We start from the raw sequence: 19621 nt of genomic DNA, 5'->3' as shown, positions 1-19621 counted from the left end.
TATTTTAAATTATCTCATTAAAATATTTTTACAAATTCCATCCTTATTCTAAATTTTTATTTTTATCAAATTTAATGTAGAAAAAGAAGAAGATCGAAACTCGCCCATTTTAGAGCAGAGCTAGGCATTGGCAGTTATGAAGGAGTTCAGGTCTTCGGCCGCTCTTTCCAGCAGCACTCCCAGCAGCACTACAAAACGACGTCGTTTTGTAGTGAAAAAACGACGTTGTTTTGTTTAGTTGGTTTTTTTTTTTTTTTTTTGTTCTGAAAATTCGAATTTCCCGCCTGATCATTTTGACTTCATCTTCGTCCCTCTCTCCTCTGTTTTGCCCTAACAAACCACGCAGCTGGATAGAGAGAGAGAGAGAGAGAGAGAGAGAGAGAAGAGAGGCGCTGGAGAACGGAGAGTGGCTCCTCGGTGCCATCTGCGAAGACGGAGAACGATGGTGGACGGAGGCGACGGTAATGGAGAGAGGTTGGCGGAGGGACGCGAGTCCAGCTGTGACGCGACGATGGCGGAGGGACGCGAGTTCGGCTGTGATGAGGTATATTTCAGTCTCTGTGTTATGTATATATGTATATTTCAGTCTCTATATTTACATTTTGTTTGGATAATCAATGTATACATGTATTTGTATATATTTTGTTTGGCTGTGACGAGGTATACATGTCTCTGTGTTAGAAATATGTCAGTCTATTTCTTTATTTCAGTCTGTATGTATTTGCAGACATTACAAATATACCAGTGCTATATTAATTTTTTAGACATTACAAATATACAATTTTTCAGACTTACAAGTGCTTTGATTTGCAGACATTACAAATATACAAATATACCAGTGTATATATTAATTTTTCACATTACCAGTGCTTTGATTTGCAGACATTACAAATATACAAATATACCAGTGTATATATTAATTTTTCTCTATACATTTCTCTATATTAATTTTTATATATAATTAAGGATTTTGTGAATTCAGAAATTAGTAATTATAAAGAAGAGTGATTAGTAACTATGATTGATTTTTCAATATCATTTATAACTATGATAGTTATATATAAAAGATATCATTTATAACTATGATCTGGTCCATCATTTCAAAGAGATTTACAAAATTATAAAATAAAACTACCTTAATAAACCACTCCCTATAACAAAATAAGTTCACATTTGATGTTGGCTAATTGATTCATTGAACCTATAAATCGAAGTAATATAAATTGATTCATTGATTCATTGATTCATTGAACCAATAGATCGAAGTAATATAAATTGATTCATTGAACCTATAAATCGAATTGCAGGTAATCGAAGAAAATAATGCTATTAATGAGTTGGCTAATTGTGGTTGGAAGCCAAAATTGGGCATGCCATTTGACTCTGAACAAGCTGCATATGATTTTTACAATACCTATGGTGGAAAGGTGGGCTTTAGTATTAAGAACCTATGTGCACACAAGAACAAACATACTAAGGAAATAACTTCACGGACTTTTGTATGTTACAAAGAAGGAACTCGGGGTATTGACAAGCGAGATCCACTAGTAAAATTTCCGAGACAAGAGGTGAGGTGTGGTTGTCGTGCTCGATTTAGTATCAAGTTAGATAGAAATTTAGGAAAATATGTTGCCATTGATTTTGTTGAACATCATAATCATGATCTTGTGCCTCAAGAGTACATTCATATGTTGCCATCCCAAAGAAAAATATCTACCACCCAAGCAATTGAAGTAGAATTGGCTGCAGAATCTGGAATTCCTCTTAGGTCTGCTTATGAGCTATTTGGTAGGGAATCTGGTGGAAGAGCATCACTTGGCTTCACCAAATTGGACCAAAAAAATTACTTGAGATCGAAGAGACAAAAAGATTTGGAATATGGAGAAGCGGGTAGTGAGTTGCAATACTTTCGTAAGAAAAGTTTAGAAAATCCATCCTTTTATTATGCAGTCCAATTAGATTGTGAAGAGCAAATAAGTAACATATTTTGGGCGGCTGCACAAATGATAATGGACTATGCTCAATTTGGTGATGTAGTGACCTTTGACACTACTTACAAATTAAATAATGAACATAGACCTTTTGGAACCTTTGTTGGATTTAATCATCATCGAGAAACTGTTGTATTCGGTGCAGCGTTGATGTATGATGATACTGCCGAATCATTCACATGGTTGTTTCAGATTTTTTTGGAGGCAATGTCAAACAAAGCTCCAAAAACTATTTTCACCGATCAAGATGCTGCGATGGCTAAGGCCATTCCAATTGTCATGCCTAGTACAAACCATCGACTTTGTACATGGCATTTGATGCAAAATGCTATGAAGCATGTGAGTTCCCTCTTTAAAGATGTTGGGGTAAAGGGTGTCTTTTCAAAATTTATGCATCAAATTGATGATGAAGAAGAATTCAAAATACAATGGGACCAAATGCTTGATAGGTATGATGCACACAACAATCATTGGTTGGCGCAAACTTTTGGTGTGAAGGAGAAATGGGGATGGCCATATATTATGAATTCTTGGGCAGCTGGAATGAGTATTACTCAACTAAGTGATCATTCAATGCATTTTTGAAGGATTATCTCAATTGTGATCATAATTTGATGGAATTTTTCAAGCATTTTGAGAGGGTGCTCTATGACAAGAGGTATAAAGAATTGGAAGCCGAGTATAATTTGTGTCAAAAATTGCCAAGGGTTTCCATTCCAACTATGATGTTAAAGCAAATGGCAAATATTTACAACAAAACAATTTTTGAGGAATTCCAAAATGAGTACGTGTAGTCCATTGAAGCGTCCATTGTAGGCACTATTCATGATGGTGAGAGTACCATATTCACAATTCAAACGAATGTAGATGAAAAAAAAGATAAGAATGTGACAATGGATAGAGATGGTTTTTTGAGTTGTAGTTGCAAGAAGTTTGAAGTGAAGGGCATAGTGTGTCAACATTGTTTAAAGGTGCTTAGAGAGATAATCAATGCAAAGGACCTTCCTGCACAATACATACTCAAACGATGGACTAAAAAAGCAAGGGCTAAAACTGTGAAAGATAGGCGTGGGTATGATGTGAAGGCTGATGTCAAACTACATCAAAGCGACCGATATAGGTCATTGATGAATATGTTTAGAGCTATAGCAAGTAGAGTCGCCGAAAGTGAAGAAACTTATCATTTGTCACTTGCAAAAGGTGAAGAACTGAGTGTCATGGTTGAAGACAAATTAAGTGTGCACACTTTTGGTCAAGTGAAGATTATTGAATTCAGAAATTCCTCAGCTAACACATGCCCACAGAGTGATGAAGTAGATTGTCCAATCCAAGCCAAGGGACTGAAGAAAAGACAAGCAACTACTAAGGGAAGAAGGAGGATCAAGGGCGGGATGGAAAAATATATTGCAAAGAAGAAAAGAATGCAATTTAAGCAGGTAATTAATTGAAGTTATGTCTGATTGTTATGTGTTATCAATTTTGTGTTATGTGTGTTAGGAAAATAATTTATTAAATAATTTGGTTGTTTGCAGGGTGATAGTTTTTGTACTCTTGAAGGTCAATATGAGCCTCCTGTTGCCATGGGTAATATTTCTAGTCAGGTAATTTTTACTATTGTGTGCAACCTTGTATTAATTTGTTGGATTGATTATTTTTGCAACTAGTAGCGTTATATTGATTATTTTTGGTCTTTTGTGATGCATGTAGGATGGTTCTTTTTCTACTTATCAAGGTCAATCTCAACCTTCTTCCGACATGGGTAATCATTCGATACAGGTAATATTTAATTTAGGGTGTTTACCTTTGACATGCATAGACGTTAGAGAAATTGAACCTCATACGGAATTATGAACTTTGTCTTATTCTTTGCTTTATGTTGGTTTACTTTAGGGTGTTTACACTCCACAAGGTCAATCTCGACCTCCTTTTGCCATGGGTAGTAATTATGTTGAGGTAATATAACATATTGTTTGTTTTTTAACATGAAAATGCATTATGAATTTTTTTTAAAATGCATTGTCTTATTCTTTGCTTTATGTTGGTTTACTTTAGGGTGTTTACACTCCACAAGGTCAATCTCGACCTCCTTTTGCCATGGGTCGTAGTAATTATGTTCAGGTAATATTTCATATTGTATGTTTTTAAAAATGAAAATACATTATTATTTTTTTTGATGGACATTCTTCTTTTATTTATGTTGGTTTACTTTAGGGTCATGGTCGCAAATCCCAATCTCAACCTTCTTTTGCCATGGGTCATACTAATTATGCCGAGGTAATATTTCATATTGTATTTGTAAAATGAAAATACATTATTACTATTTTTCATTTCATACTTTATTTTTTTATGTTGGTTTACTTTAGGGTGATGGTCGTGCAATCTATATTTCTCAACCTCAATCCCAATCTCGACCTGAATCCCAATCTCAACCTTCATTTGCCATGGGTCGTACAAGTGTACATCATGTCATGTATCCTACATATGATGTGAGTTGTAATTGGTTACATACTTTACATTGAAAATGTAGTATAGATTCTAAAAAAAGTTTAATACATGTATCACTATTGCAAGGAAATAACACGCCTCAGTCAATGCCGCCTGATTCAATGCCTTTACTGTATCCCACTCCGACATCGTTTCAGAAATTGCTTCGAGATAGTACTGTAGTCCAACTGTCACAAGCCTCACATAGTCCTGCTGACAGTCGTGTGGATGGACATCCTTGGAAGGCTTGCACTGAACGATGATGTTATTATATTTGTGGATTTGGGTGTATTTTTTTTTTTTATGTTCGGTGGGATTTGGATATTTTTGATGGACAATTTTTTTTTATGTATTTGTAATGTTTTGTGGGATTTGTATAATTTTTATGGATATATTTTTTATGTATTTGTAATGTTTGGTGGGATTTGAATTTTTTTATGGACATTTTTTATTACACCCAAGAAGGGGTGAGAGTTTAGTATTAATGTATTAATGTTTGGTGGGGATTTGAATGTTTGCGTAAAGTATTAATGTATTAATGTTTGAGTAAAGTATTAATGTTTGGTGGGGATTTGAATTTGGGTGAATTGCTCAAGTATAAATCCCAAGAAGGGGTGAGAGTTTTGTTGTTGATTTGGGATGATAACACTTCACATGATAAATTCTTCATTAATACGGTCAGAATCCTTTCTTTGATTCATAGTTTACTTTGTTTTTCCATTCAATTTTTTGTACTGGTTGGACTGTCCACTTAATTGTGGTAATCTTCATGTTATGGTTTCCATTATAATTCTTCAAGCGCCATTTTTCACATTTGTTTAAAAATGTAATTTCTAGAATTGTTTAGTTTACATTCTTAAAAAAAAAATGGGTGTTCTGTTCAAGAGTAATTTGAAAGCATTTTCTGCATGTTATGAAAGTGCACAGCTTTAAACTTTGCATGCCATATGATACCAATTCTCACAATTGGGATATTCAAAATAAGAATGGAAATATATAATGCTTAAGTTTGGATGACATCATTAAAAACTAAAATCAATGTTTCTATGTCAATTTGAATTTTAAAATTTCCTATTTTGATTACACCTTATAATGTAATGGACAGGTTGAACTTATTTCCTGTTTTGATTACACCCTGTAATGGACAGGTTTGATTTTATTTCCTGTTTTGATTACACCCTGTAATGGACAAAACACACTTATTCTCTGTTTTCATTACACCCTGTAACGGACAGGTTGAACATAATCATAACCATACAAAGTGCACAACATAACCATACAAACAGATTACACAGATTACACAGCTCTGCTGGACAAAATGAACAAAATAACCAAGTGCCATTACATAACCATGTAACCATACAAAATTAACAAGTCCAGTTAACCATACAAAGATATAGTTTACCTAACCACATAACAATACAAACTGCCACTAGCTCCCATGGGTCGCAAAGATTACAAAACTATTACATTTTTATAACTAACACGATCCCAATTACAAGCAAGATACACAACCCATAAATACGACTCGAATTTTGATTTATGTCTGTTTCCAACTTAAGCATCTTCGCCCTCATAAATTGAAGTTCTTCGCTTTGAAATCGAAGTTGTTCGTTCATAAGTCGAAGTTGTTGTTCGGTGACAGTTGACATATTTTCCATTTGCACTACTCCTTCACGTCTACCTTGTGAATTTGTAGGCAAGCACCATCCCATAAAATCGCCGCAATTTTTACAACAATAAAATAATTTGTTTCTATTTTGTTCCGTCTCCGAAATTTGAATAGTTGCTTTCTTATGACATTTTGGGCAATTTCTGTTGTTGAACGTCAACTAATCTGAGGTACCTCCGTTAACAGTTGAACTTGACACCTGCAAAATTATGCACACAATTCATAGTAAAGTTGTATACACATTCAACTTCAATCATATCATTCCTACATACACCTACTTTTCAATCTTCTGGTTTTTGCTTCTTTTTTTTAAAAAAAAAAAAAAAAAAAAAACTTTTAGGTTGCCCTAAACAAGAAGGTTATTAAAAAAAATTTTAGGTTGCCCTAAACAGGAAGCTCTGACACTTCCCTCAAGTTAGGGTAAATTTGCTATATTTACATTTGCATATGTATGCATGCATTCAAGCATAAATTATATCTATCAGATCTAATTAATTGCACATTTCATTTAATCAATAAGTGCACTTGACAAATGGATCTATACTTGCATTAATAACTTCAAGATAACTTCAAGATCCAAACATATTGTTAAAGTTATGTATGCCAAACATATTTATAAATTAAAAAAAGAAAGAAGTTAGGTATGTCAAACATATTGTTGAATGATTGTGAACTTGGGATATCTCAGTTTGTAATCTAAATCCTTAAACTGGCATTCTTTACTTGAAATCTACCAACTTAACTGTTTGCTCATTCAAAAAATAAAAATAAAAATATTCCCACTTTTTTGCAGACTACCTTTTCCAGAACTGAATTTGAGGGCTAGGATGATCAATGCATGATAACTTTGGTAAGTAATAAGATAGTATAGGGTTTGAATCATTGTTTTCAATATATATATGATGTGTATCAGTGTATGTTTTGAATTCAGATCCAACTTCTCTAGCATTCAACAAGTAAAATTTCACAATCTGTATATTTGAGAATTTAAGTTTTGGATGGTTGGTTTTTGTATGTAAATAAAGTAAAAGCATTGAGAATCTGAGGTGAGCTAAATAGAGATTTACAGTAAGTTAATGAGCATTCAAGCACATATGATAAATGGAGGTGCCAAGCAACATCTGCAGCAACTGTTAATGTTGCCCTAGATTGGTACAAAAAGAGAAAAAATTGAATAAAATATTAATGAAATATAGTTACATTTCACTTACATTTCACCCACCTTTTCTTTTTTCTTTATAAATTCTAACAAAAAATCATAATCCAAACACAGTGTAAGGCATACTATGACATTATCATAACTTCATGGTATGGTGCAATTTTTGAACTTCTTTATTCTTTATTGATGTATTTTTTCTTAATTTCATTAACAAATATTTTTTTGGTCAATTAAAAAAGAAAAAAAAAACACATATTTATCGTATACGGTGCTAAAGAAAGAGTCATGGACGAACCTTATTAGACCGCTAGTGCAGTTATCAGGATTGCATATAGAGACTCGACTAAGTGATGAGAAGAACAATGTTGTGCATTTGTAATGTCTACAGGTTATAGGAGCATACTTTGACAAACTTGGGTCAAATTCATTTGCAGTTTACTCAATTACAGTGACAGATGCAGATGAAAAATGATTAGCATACTACTTTATTTTCTAGTTATCTATTCTGTAATAGAAAGAAATCTATGTTCAACTGAAATATGTTCTGAGAAATAAGAATTTGTTCACCCTGTTCAAATAAAAATATTTGTAATCCTGTTCTTAAATATGTTAAGAAATATGAGCATGGAATTCTGTTTCTCAAACTCTGTTCATCAACCGTTGTCCGAATGGAATCTATGGAACATTGTCCTATTTCTCAAACTCTGTTCATCAACCATTGTCCTATTGCTCAAACTCTGTTTTATTTGAACATATTTAAGAATGGAATATATGGAATCTATGTTCATCAACCATTGTCCGAATCTATGTTCATCAACCAAAAAGAGTATGGGCAAAAAAAAGAATGGAAAATCTATGGAAAATCGAAAGGGAAAAATAGAAAAGAATGGAAAGGGAGAGAAACGAACCTCGTCAGTTCACTCTTCCAGATTGTCTCTCTCATTTGTCCTGTATCGTTGCCTCACTCTTCCAGATCGTCCAGATCTTCTCCTCTCCTTCGTGTCCTGTGTCTAGGGTTCAAAAATGAAAAGGGGAAAGGTGAATAAGAAGAAAAGAAAGGAAATATATATATATATATATATATATATATATACAAAACGACGTCGTTTTGTAGTGCTGCTGGAAAGAGCGGCCAAAGATTTGAACTCGTTATGAAGACCCCTCCAAAGCTCTTGGCCTTTTCTAGTGGCTGATATGGTCGGCACCGGGCTTAGGGGCAATTTGGGAATATTGATTTTTTAGCTCTTTTTTTTTTGTTTTTTTAAATAAATTATAAATACATTTCTTGAGTTTTACTTAATGTACAGATTTTTTCTTGTAATTTGAAAAATTACAAATACCCCTTTGTTAAAATTTTTTATTTAACAGAATTAACTAAAAAAAAGAAATTCATAATTGCTCTCCTATATAATAATAAAATTACCTTAATTATTAATTGAAACATATTTATAACATCATTAAAAACAGTTAATTGACTTGATGATTTATTAATAAAAGGGACGATTTGTTATGAAATTAGAAACCTCAACGGGTGGAATGTAATTTCCAGAACCACAGGGGACGATTTGTATTTTACTCAAATCTTAGGGGTGTATTTGTAATTTACCCTTTTTCTTTTTAATTTTTTTTACTTTTTTAGATTACATCACCTCTCTACTTTTTTATACAAAAAAATTATAAAAAATCAAAAAATTCAAAAAATTAAGATAGCGTTTGGTTTAGTTTTAGAATCATAGTTTGAAAATAGAGTTGTGTTTTGAGTTTGTGAGTTGTTGAATCATGATTTGAAAAAAGAAAATTTGTTTGCTTATGAATTTTGAAAAGAGTTTTGAATTGAATTTTGAATTGAGTTTTGAATTTTTGAAATAAAAAAAGTTGTTTGGTTTTGACTTTTGAAAAGAGTTTTTAAAACTTAATTAAAAAATTTATAACTCATAACCAAGCACACAACTTAAAACTTTATTGAAAATTCTATTCAAAACTCATAATCAAATTCTTTTTAAAATTCAATTCAAAAAAATAATTATTGAAAAAAATAATTTTTTTATTTAAAAAATTCAAAAAATTCTGAAAATGTTTTTTTTTATTTAAAATATTGCAAATATATATTATTTTTTGTTAAAAAAATATTTAGCTAGTGCTTTAAAATTACTTTTGATTGAATTTTTTTAATTGCTTTGTTTAAAAATGTTTTTTTTTATTTTTTAAAAATTACTGTGACAAATTAATTTTTATTAAAAATTTTTTGTTGTTAATTTTAAATAAATGGCCAAATAATTTGTCATTTTAGTCTAAAAAAATAATTTCTATGTTTAAAAAATATAATATATATATATTTTCAAATAACATGTGGCAATTGCCCAAAAAAAAAAAAAAAATACTGTTCCGGTCAACTAACCTAAAGTTCGGGAGGATGTTCGGGCGGACGATTGGGTATATCAAAAAATTCAAAAATTATCCAGGAGAATGTTTGGGCGAACAATTGGATAGACCCAATCCGTTCTTTTTGGTTGTTCAAAATTCAAAAATTCTGGTTTACCAAACATATTTTCAAATGTGGGCTTGGAATCATGTTTTGAAAATTGCAACCAAACAGAGTATTAGAATATGTGAGTGAAATAATGATTTGAAAAGACAACCAAATAGTGCCTAAGTTTTTATCATCTTTCCAAAATATCACTTTAAGAGTGTTTTGGAATGATGATTAAAATCTGTTTTTTAACTTTTTTATAAGAGATGAAAGTGAGTTAAAAGTTGGAAAGTAATTTTTAATCCACTTTCGAAAACGAGCCTTAGGCCTTGTTTGGAAACAGGTTTTTTTAGTAACTTTTTAATTTTTTTGGCTAAAACGTGATATAAAAAAAATTAGTATGTTTGAGATGACTTTTTGACGTTTTACGAAAAGATGCGCAAAAAGTAGAGAGAAAATAGAATTTTTGATTTTTTTGTATGAATTATTGACTTTTTAATTTTTTTTAGTAACTTTTTAACTTTTTAACTAAAAGGAACACTAGCCAAACAAGACCTTAGTCTTCTTTTGAACCTTTTATTGTTCAAACGTTACCTAGTATCTAAAATAAATAAATTCTAAGAAATATTTTATTTTTTAAAACTTTTATTAAATTTATATTTCATAAATAATTTGATGAAATTTTAATTTAATAAAAAATTTTTTTTTTTAATTTGTTGAAAATTTAATAAGAAGATTTTTTTATCAAATTTAAATTTAACGAAAGAAATGAGGAACGGATAGGTGATGCTCTTCAAATTTCCCTATAAAAATTCACTCTGCTTCAAAGCTTCAAAGAGTCGCTCCGTTTTGATCTTCAGAATTCATAAATTGTTTCGTTCGGTTGTGCTTTCGATTGTCTTCATTCATACAACCCAGAAAAAAGATGTTGGAGAAGATCGGGTTGCAGGGAGGAAACAATTGGGTGGTCGACGGCACACATTGTCAACGACGTTCCTCTCAGTTCACCTTCATCTTTCGCAAGGTCTCTCTCTCTCTAGTCTACTGGAACTGATGGTCATGATTAGGTTATATTGTTGATATCTCTCTCAAATGAGCAATTTATATGATTATCTTATAGATTTCTTTCAGACCCATTTTCTGAAATTGGTTTTAGGGTTCTAATTTTGAAACTTGAATACCATGGGTTGATTATTTTTGTGATAGCATGGAGTTTTTTTGGATGTATGAGAATTTGTTTTGTTTAACGCTGTTATAGAACTTGTTTAATAATGATTCAGTTCAAGTCATAGTTTTTGACTTACTAATTTTGGTGAAATTGTTTTGCCCTGGTTTAGATTTGCTTAATTTGCCAAATTTTGGATTGAGTTTCCACAACTGATTTGTTGGTATTTTTGTCTTTGTAACTTAAATTTGAAGTTGCCAAATCGACCAAATTATTGCAGAAATTGTTGAAGAGTATTGAAATGGCTAAATAATTAAAAATCTCCTCAAAATTTGCTTTTTCTTGAATCAACTATATGGGAATTTGTTGGGGTTTGTGGATTGAAGAAACTGAATTTGTTCAATCAGCCTCATTTCTTGAAGTGTTTCTTGTAGAGCTAGTGGAAAGGGAATGTTTATGGAAGTAAGTGCTAGTAGTGAAATATGCGAGTGCTATAGGGGATGGATTTTCTCTATCAGAATCATTCCTTGCAACTAAAAAGAAGCTTGTAATAGCTGATTGATTCCAGGGCAAATTGCATTTCAGTTGGATAGTGGAAAATAAATCTCATTTTGATGAGGTGCAAGTCTCTCCCCATGTATGTTGCAGTCCTTTCCTGTGTGTCAAACTAACACCAAAAAGGATTCCACTTGTACTGCAATTATTTTGCCACTGTCCCACGTAAATGCTATTTCCCCTTTATTCTACTATTGGACTAAGGGAAAATACCATTTACTCGTTTCTACTACTATTCACTCCTCCCTAGAAGGATAGGTAAATAGCAATTTTATCCATCTTTGAATGTACACCTGACAGATTATTTGGTCCATATTGATGCAATGCAATGCCTCTAGATGAAGAAGACAGGTGCATGATAGAATAAATGGGAGTAAATGACGAAGACTTAAACAATGGTTTTAGGGGGCAGAGCCCACATAAGTTGCTCCAAAGCCAAGTCACTATGATTGGTAAGCTAGTAATTGTTGTATGTAGCTTCCCAAAAATTCATTTGATCCCAAGGTCAAGGTGGTACATAAATTAGGAAGTTGTCATAATTAGTAATAGGAAGATTACAACTTTTGAGAGAACGAACATTTGCTTAGGATTTCTTTTACTTGCATGGTATAGACCTATGAAGCACGGGCACTCTAAAACAGATGCCATATCGGTGTCGTATTTGCCAAGTGTGACCTTTTATTTAATTTGCTGGAATCTATGTCCGTGCTTCTTAGGTGTAGGTCATGAAAAATATGAATTTGTACCAGAATGAGAAACATACACGCCTTACTAGCATGCATGTAACTTAGCAACCAATAACATCTCTTAGACTCTTCCAACATGTTCTACACTGTTGAAAGCTAGATCCACATGAGGTGTGTGATGATGCATAGCTAAAAAAATGTCAGCCACCTTAGAATGACTGATCAAACACCAGCTAATGAACGAAGCCCTACTAATAACCAAGGAAGCACGGGTGCGAGTACGAGTACGGTACGGGTACGAGTGCGGGTACGTCGATTCGGCAAAACTCAAAAAAAGTACGATACGAGTACGGCTACGGTACGCCGATATTTTTTTATTTTTTTTTAAATATAATTTTGATTAAAGGATCCAATCTACAAATTAAAATTAAATATCAAAACTAAAAAAAGAACTACTCATTTTCCTATAATTTAAAACCATTAAGCGTTAAAAATAATATTTGTGAAATCTCTCACTTTGATATGTTATGCACTGTGAATTTTGATCATAATTTATTTTTAAAATCTTTCTTTTTGCTCATCAATTTGCTATTTTTATAGGGTGAGACCAAAGAAATAACAGGAGACCAAAGAAAGATTTAAAGTTAATTTCCAACAATAAAGGAAAAAAATTCTCAATTGGTGTAGGTTGTCAATTGCAATTTGCATAATACATAAAATTGCATCATTCCCAACAACTACTAATCAACTAATACAGTATCAATTTTTAATGTTTTGTGCATAAACTTTAAAAGTTTGTTATGATTAAAGATTTTATAAAGAAATTCTAGGAAGATCTAAAACAAAAGCATAATGCATAGTCATACACAGAATTACCCTTTATAGGCCTTGTTATTTTTTTTGGTTCAAATTGCTTTTTAAAAATATTAAAATCATTTGTTGATATGCTTCTACAATTTATACAGACAAACAGGACAACAGAGAAACATCAAAATTACTGATCTGCAAGGGCACCAAAAAAAATAAAAAATAATAATAATAATTGCTAATTTGCAAGGGCAAAAAAAAAAAAAAAAAAAAAAAAAAAACAAAGGCCTTGGCGTACGCACGCCGTACCCATGCCGTACCCGAATAAGCCAAGCGTACCGGACCCTCTTTTGCCGTACCCGGTACGCGTACCGCCGTACCGGTACGCGTACCCGCACCCGGTAAGTAACCGGTACTCGTACGGTACTATTTTTGGAGTACCCGTGCTTCATAGCTAATAACCAAGATTGCTCAAGGTTGAATAACCTATCAAATGTTGATTAAGCTTAGAGGATTTAGGTTGTTTGAGAAGATATAATCATTGGTTTCTTATGGTATGGTGATTTCTTCTTTTGGTTGTGAGTCTTATGACAAATCTTGTTATCCCACCCACCTTTCCAGCATTTTGGGTATGTGGCTTATGCATCTTAACCATGAGGCACGAACTTTCTATTACCTTAGACAATCTACTTGCCTAGAGCCCTCACAAGATGGGATGCCTCCCCTAGGCACCACTTCCTCACCTTGCCCCAACTTGTTTGCTTGTAACCCACTCAATTAAGCACTGCACATTGGTTCATGAGCCTTCCCCTTGCTACTTCACGTAAGTACCTCACCTAGGCACTATGCACTTCACCACCATTGCATGACGAGTATATGTTCGGTACCATGTGCCTTGGCTCACCTCACCTCACCTCACCTCGCCCACTCGACAATCACCTCCCCTTGCTAAGGCTCCAACTTCAAAATGGCACCCTAACACTGTAAAGCCTGTTTAGGTCGGGAGTGGGGCCTTGACCCTCTTGGGGTTAGTACCTTGGTCAGGGGTTAAGCTTGAGTTGTTTGTTGGTATGATTGGGTGTTTGCTAAGAAGCACGGATACAAACACGCGGACACGAAATTTTTTAAAAAATAGAGGACATGACACATTGGGGACACATGCAAAACATATAATTTTATATGTTTATTTTATGTTATATTTTTAAATATTTAATATGTATTTTATTTCATGCTTAATTTTATCAAATTTATCAATATTAGATATATTATTTTAGTGAAAAAATTTATTTAAAAAAAAAAATAGCCCTCAACGTGTCATCAGCGTATCCCCAGTGTGTCCCAACTGTGTTCTAACGTGTCCGTAGCGTGTCTCAAGTGCCTCAGCGTGTCCGGCTCTTTCCATCTTGTTTGACACGTGTTCGGAGCATGTCCGTGTCCGACACGTGTCGGACACCTGTACATGACCTTCAAAGAGGTGTTCGTGCTTCATAGGGTGTTTGTGCTTCATAGGGTGTTTGTGAGGGAGCTGTGGTAAGAAGATTGCTTGGAAGATGTGGGCTACATGCTACAGCTGTGTTGTAGGTGCCATTGATGCATCCGTTAGGAAGAAATCAGGCAAACCTTTGATGGAGGTGGAGCATCCTACACTGGAGCTGAAGTATTTGATGTTGATCGTTTTTTTTTTTAAATCTTTTCTCTATCAGGCTAAGAGAGTTGTACCCTGTGTCCATAGATTAAGAGTTACTGGGACATATTCTTTTTTTTTCTTTTTTTCTTTTGATTTTGTTGGCTCACTATGTATACCCTCTATGTACTTCGGTTGCATCCCCTTCATAGGTCTTTTTTAATGACTTTCTTTATTTGCCAAAGAAAAATCTGTAGAAATGATGATTTTCTGTAGCCCAATTCTATTGGGCGTGGAGTCTAAATAAAAGCCAACCAACTAGTCACAACTTTTATGCTAATTCAAAACCGTAGCTTGGTGGTGACCTAGGCAAAACTTAATTTGCATCTAGTATGAAACGTTGCTCACCAAATAATTGATTTTTTGTTTTCAAATCTATGAAGCAACAAGTCTTGTAGTTGACAAGTTCCATGCATGGCTATTTGATAGCAAGATACTGTTTGTTTTTTCCTGGTTAAAGGGGGAAAAAAAGAGGCTTTTCATTATTTGGATTTTAAACATGAATCCTGATATTTAAAGCCAATCTAAAAAAATTTGGTTATTTACTTTAACGTACATTTTATCCTTGAATGGATACCAGATCTATCTCAGGTTTCATTGGGTGTCTTGTTTGGCAATGAGTTGAAGGAGTACTTTTGTTGAACAACTCGTTTCAGAAAGTTTTGGTAAGGTACTAATAATAAGGAAATCTGCGTAAGTAAGGCAGCTCAGCAGGAGAAGATACAAAACTTTTAAACATAACTTTCATGCTGAACACATATGGATGCTACTAAGCTTGTTTTGTAGTCATTATTGGAGTTCAAATATTGGATGCTATGAGCATTGCATCGTTATAGAAGAATAGCAGTGTATTGTTTATAGGAGAATAAATTACCTTGACCATATTCTTGAGACAATTGGCTTTATATAACAGATGAAACATTTGTATCCAATTAGTAATTGCTTTTTCTGTTCTTGTGGTTTTCAATTAGATGTTACTTCCAGACATGAGTTTCTATTGCACTAATTATTTCCGTTTAGCCTTTATTTCTTATTTGATGTTTTGTGGATTTTCAGCATCACTGCCGCAGGTGTGGGGGCTTGTTTTGCAACGCTTGTACCCGGCAAAGAATGGTGTTATGTGGACATGGTGATTCACCAGTTCGTATTTGTGAACCCTGCAAAAAACTCGAAGAGGCAGCACGTTTTGAAATGCGACATGGACATGAGAACAAAACTAGGAGAGGTACAGTCTTAGATTTCATTGTTGTCCAAGATTGTAATTTTAGTTGGCATTATGGTTCACTAATTTTGTTTTTCGTGGAACAACTACATGTTTTGGAAGGGGCACTAAGTCAAAAGATTACTGGACACTAACAATGTTTTCATATTTTATTTACAAGATTAGCTCCTGGTTGAAACTCTGTATACTGCCAAAGTAAATGTTCGGGTTGAATAAGTTTCAAATGGATTTCATGAGATAACCAATTGATTTTGTTGCCAAGTATTTGCTTCCCTGGATTCTCCTGCATGCAGAATAACACAGAATTGCATATAATTGACTTCAAATATGACTAATATTGTAATATTCTATGAATGTAGCTGTATGCTATTAGTGTAACTGTTTGTCAATCAGGAGTCATTTTTGTTCCGGAACTTGATGTGTTCAATAGTTCTGACATAAAGTTGGCATATATATTTGGAATATGTTGGTAGATTGAATATCTGGTACTGGATCAGATCTTTTTTTTTTTTTTTTCCCCTTCTTTTCAATCATAGTTTACTCTTTATATTAAGAGGTACTCTTAATGACTAAATGTTGATAGCCTATTTTCAGGTGGTTCAAAACTGACATCTAGACATGAGGATGAAGTTGTAAACCAGATTCTGGGTAATGAGAATAAGGAATTGGTTTCTTCAGGAGAGTGTTCCACGGCTAACATGGTTTCCACACTCAAAAGGGATAGAAATAGTGCATCATTTTCAAACATTCAAGAAGTGGCCACTCACGTTGAGGGAGATGAAATACCTAGAAGTATTTCTGTTGTGCAGCCTAATCAGGTGCTGGGTGAGAGGGAATCTGCTAGCCCTGAAGAATTGCGTCAGCAAGCTCTGGATGAAAAGAAGAGGTATAAAATTCTAAAAGCAGGAGGAAAATCTGAAGAGGCTTTAAAAGCTTTTAAAAGGGGAAAAGAGCTTGAGCGGCAGGCTGGGGATTTGGAATTATTATTAAGAAAAAATCGTAAAAAAGCTTTGTCTTCAAGCAACATAACAGAGATCCAGAAAACCAATGTTGACAGTACATACTCTGGAAGAACAAACAAACTCTCTTCTGAAAACGGAAAAGAAAAAGTTGACCTGGCTGCTGAACTCAAAGAACTTGGATGGTCTGATATGGATCTTCGTGGTGCAGATAAGAAACCAGCAAGCATAAGTTTAGAGGGTGAACTTTCTAATCTTCTTGGAGAAATCTCACCAAAAACTAATACAGACAAGGGAAGTCGTGGCATTGACAAGACCCAAGTCATTGCACATAAGAAAAAGGCTCTGACATTGAAGCGTGAAGGGAAACTTGCTGAAGCAAAGGAAGAGCTAAAGAGAGCCAAAGTTCTTGAAAAGCAATTTGAGGAACAAGAATTCTTGGCTGATGCTGAAGATTCTGATGATGAACTCTCTGCTTTGATCCATGCTATTGATGGTGATAAGCAAGATAGCCTGTTGGTTGCCTATGAGCCAGATGCCAATTTTGATTTTGATAATCTGATAGGCATCACAGATGATCTTGGTGTTGACATCAATTTTGAAGTGACTGACAAAGATGTGGATGACCCAGAAATTGCTACTGCTTTAAAATCATTAGGTTGGACTGACGAAGTAGTTGAAAAGGATGTCAACAACTATGTTACTCAAGTAACTAACTCAAAGGCACACAATTCCGCAATAGTTGAGAAGGGCTCAATTGTTCAATCTGCCGAAAACCCATCAAAGCCAAAGGAGGCCGATGTCAGAAATGTTGATGGAATGGACAAAGCAGACTCTAAATTGGCACCAAAGAGTAGACTAATGGTTCAGAAAGAGCTTCTGGGCCTGAAAAAGAGAGCTCTAGCTTTGAGAAGGGAATGTAAATTGGATGAGGCAGATGAAGAATTGAAAAAAGGGAAGGTTCTTGAGCAACAGTTGGAAGAGATGGATAATGCCTCAAAAGTGAAGGCGACACAGGTCAATGTGAGTAATAAGCAATCTGATAATTTAGCAATTCCAGATCTCAGAGATGATGGAGATGGGGACGTGACAGAGCAGGACATGCATGACCTGACATATCTTTCACTTTTAAGGAACTTGGGGTGGAAAGACGAAGATGACAAAAATGTTAAATTTCCATCCAAACCTTCTAAACAAAATGACAATCTTTCTGAGCAGATCAGCGATTCTTCTGTTAGTGGAGCTGCTAATTCTATTCCGATGGGTGTGTCTAGAAGCAGTAAAGGTGAAATCCAGAGGGAACTTTTAGGCTTGAAAAGAAAGGCACTCGCCTTCAGACGCCAAGGGGAGATTGAGGAGGCAGAGGAAGTGCTGAAAATGGCGCAAGTATTGGAGGCCCAATCGGCAGAGATGGAAGTGCCAAAAAAAGAAATGCGAGCTGAAACCAATAAGCATGTGGAAAATGAGTTCATTAGTAATTTTGTACATCCTGATCATCTAGTCATTGAAGATCTTGGAACCAATGACCACATTGAACATGAAAAAATAGATGCAACAGTTCATAAAAACAAGAAGCCACATATTGATGAATCTGATTCAGTTTTGGCAACTGTTTCTCGCAATGACCAAAGTTCTGTCCGGCAAGAAATCTTGGCTGTCAAAAGGAAGGCTGTTGCTTTGAAGAGAGAGGGGAAATTGGCAGAAGCTAGGGAGGAACTTCGACAAGCAAAGCTTTTAGAGAACAATTCTGACCCTGGTACTAGTTCTAGTGATGTTTCAAATTCTACTTCACTTGTCCCTTCTAATGTACAAAAAGAGCACAGCCCGTCAAATTTGACTCTGAAACCACACTTGGGTCGAGATCGTTTCAAGCTGCAACAGGAGTCCCTCAGCCACAAACGGCTTGCACTGAAACTCCGAAGGGAAGGTCGAATTGAAGAATCAGAGGCTGAGTTCCAATTGGCAAAGGCTCTTGAAGCCCAGTTGGATGATTCTGCAAAACCTTCTGTCAGTGGAGCAAAGCCAGCTGACGATGTTGGCGTGGAGGATTTTCTTGATCCCCAACTTTTGTTTGCTTTGAAAGAAATAGGATTTGAAGATGATAGTACTGTATTGAAAGGCCCTGAGAAACCGGAGCCAATAAAGTCTGTCGTCGATAAGGGTGAAAACTCTAGCCGGGAAAGAATCCGACTGGAGGCACAGATTAAGGCAGAGAAAGTAGAGGCGATAAACTTGAAACGGGCAGGAAAGCAAGCCGAGGCACTCGATGCTCTTCGCTGTGCCAAAGTTCTTGAAAAGAAGCTAAGTTCTTTAGCTTCATAGAGACACATTTAACATTTCTTTGCAAAATTTGGAATTAGAAGATTATGAAAGCATGGAGAACTTATACTACTTTCCAGAGTTTGTACATTAATTTGAAACCTCTGTAATTATAATTGTTGCACATTTTTCTATATGAATAAAAAAAATTGTGGTTTGTCATTATGATAGTGATCTTCAACTAAACCTCTTTACTTTTATTTATTTCAGAACTGCATTCATTGGAAAATAGACTGTATAAGAAAGATACAAAGCCATACCTCGGTTGAACATATCTGGGTTGTTTACTAAAATGAGGATTCAGGAAGGGGCTTATGGCCCTGTTTAGTGGAGTTTTTTTTTTTAAGTTAAAAGTTGATAATCAGAAAGTAAAAGTTAAAAGTATTTCTATCCTAACTTTTAAATAATTAATTTTTTTTCAGGTGATTTAAGTTATTTCTACCTAATA

At 34.3% G+C, this 19621-nt stretch overlaps 3 protein-coding genes and 1 long non-coding RNA gene across 4 annotated transcripts; all 4 read left to right on the top strand.

Annotated features, from left to right (window-relative positions):
- Positions 1 to 442: 442 nt before the first annotated feature.
- Positions 443 to 2576, top strand: LOC145799443 (protein FAR1-RELATED SEQUENCE 5-like). The gene is made up of 2 exons (XM_082889028.1): positions 443 to 544; positions 1308 to 2576. Exons 1-2 carry the CDS (start codon positions 443 to 445, stop codon positions 2574 to 2576), a joined length of 1371 nt encoding a protein of 456 aa, XP_082745154.1.
- Positions 2577 to 2884: 308 nt separating this feature from the next.
- Positions 2885 to 3439, top strand: LOC145799442 (protein FAR1-RELATED SEQUENCE 3-like). The gene has a single exon (XM_082889026.1). It carries the CDS (start codon positions 2885 to 2887, stop codon positions 3437 to 3439), a length of 555 nt encoding a protein of 184 aa, XP_082745152.1.
- An 80-nt stretch (positions 3440 to 3519) lies between these two features.
- LOC145799094 (uncharacterized) lies at positions 3520 to 3938 on the top strand. The gene is made up of 3 exons (XR_014341096.1): positions 3520 to 3592; positions 3699 to 3767; positions 3882 to 3938. It is a non-coding gene; the product is annotated as an uncharacterized LOC145799094 (long non-coding RNA).
- A 6589-nt stretch (positions 3939 to 10527) lies between these two features.
- On the top strand, positions 10528 to 19338 carry LOC114297889 (uncharacterized). The gene is made up of 3 exons (XM_028242367.2): positions 10528 to 10800; positions 15730 to 15898; positions 16490 to 19338. The coding sequence occupies exons 1-3, from the start codon at positions 10702 to 10704 to the stop codon at positions 19174 to 19176; spliced, it is 2955 nt and encodes a 984-aa protein (XP_028098168.2). The 5' UTR covers positions 10528 to 10701; the 3' UTR covers positions 19177 to 19338.
- The last annotated feature ends 283 nt before the right edge of the window (positions 19339 to 19621 follow it).

The sequence above is a fragment of the Camellia sinensis genome, chromosome 9, assembly GCF_055761805.1.
Source record: "Camellia sinensis isolate YWXY chromosome 9, ASM5576180v1, whole genome shotgun sequence".
In the NCBI taxonomy this organism is placed as follows: Eukaryota; Viridiplantae; Streptophyta; class Magnoliopsida; order Ericales; family Theaceae; genus Camellia; species Camellia sinensis.
This window is presented reverse-complemented; position numbering and strand designations above follow the sequence as displayed.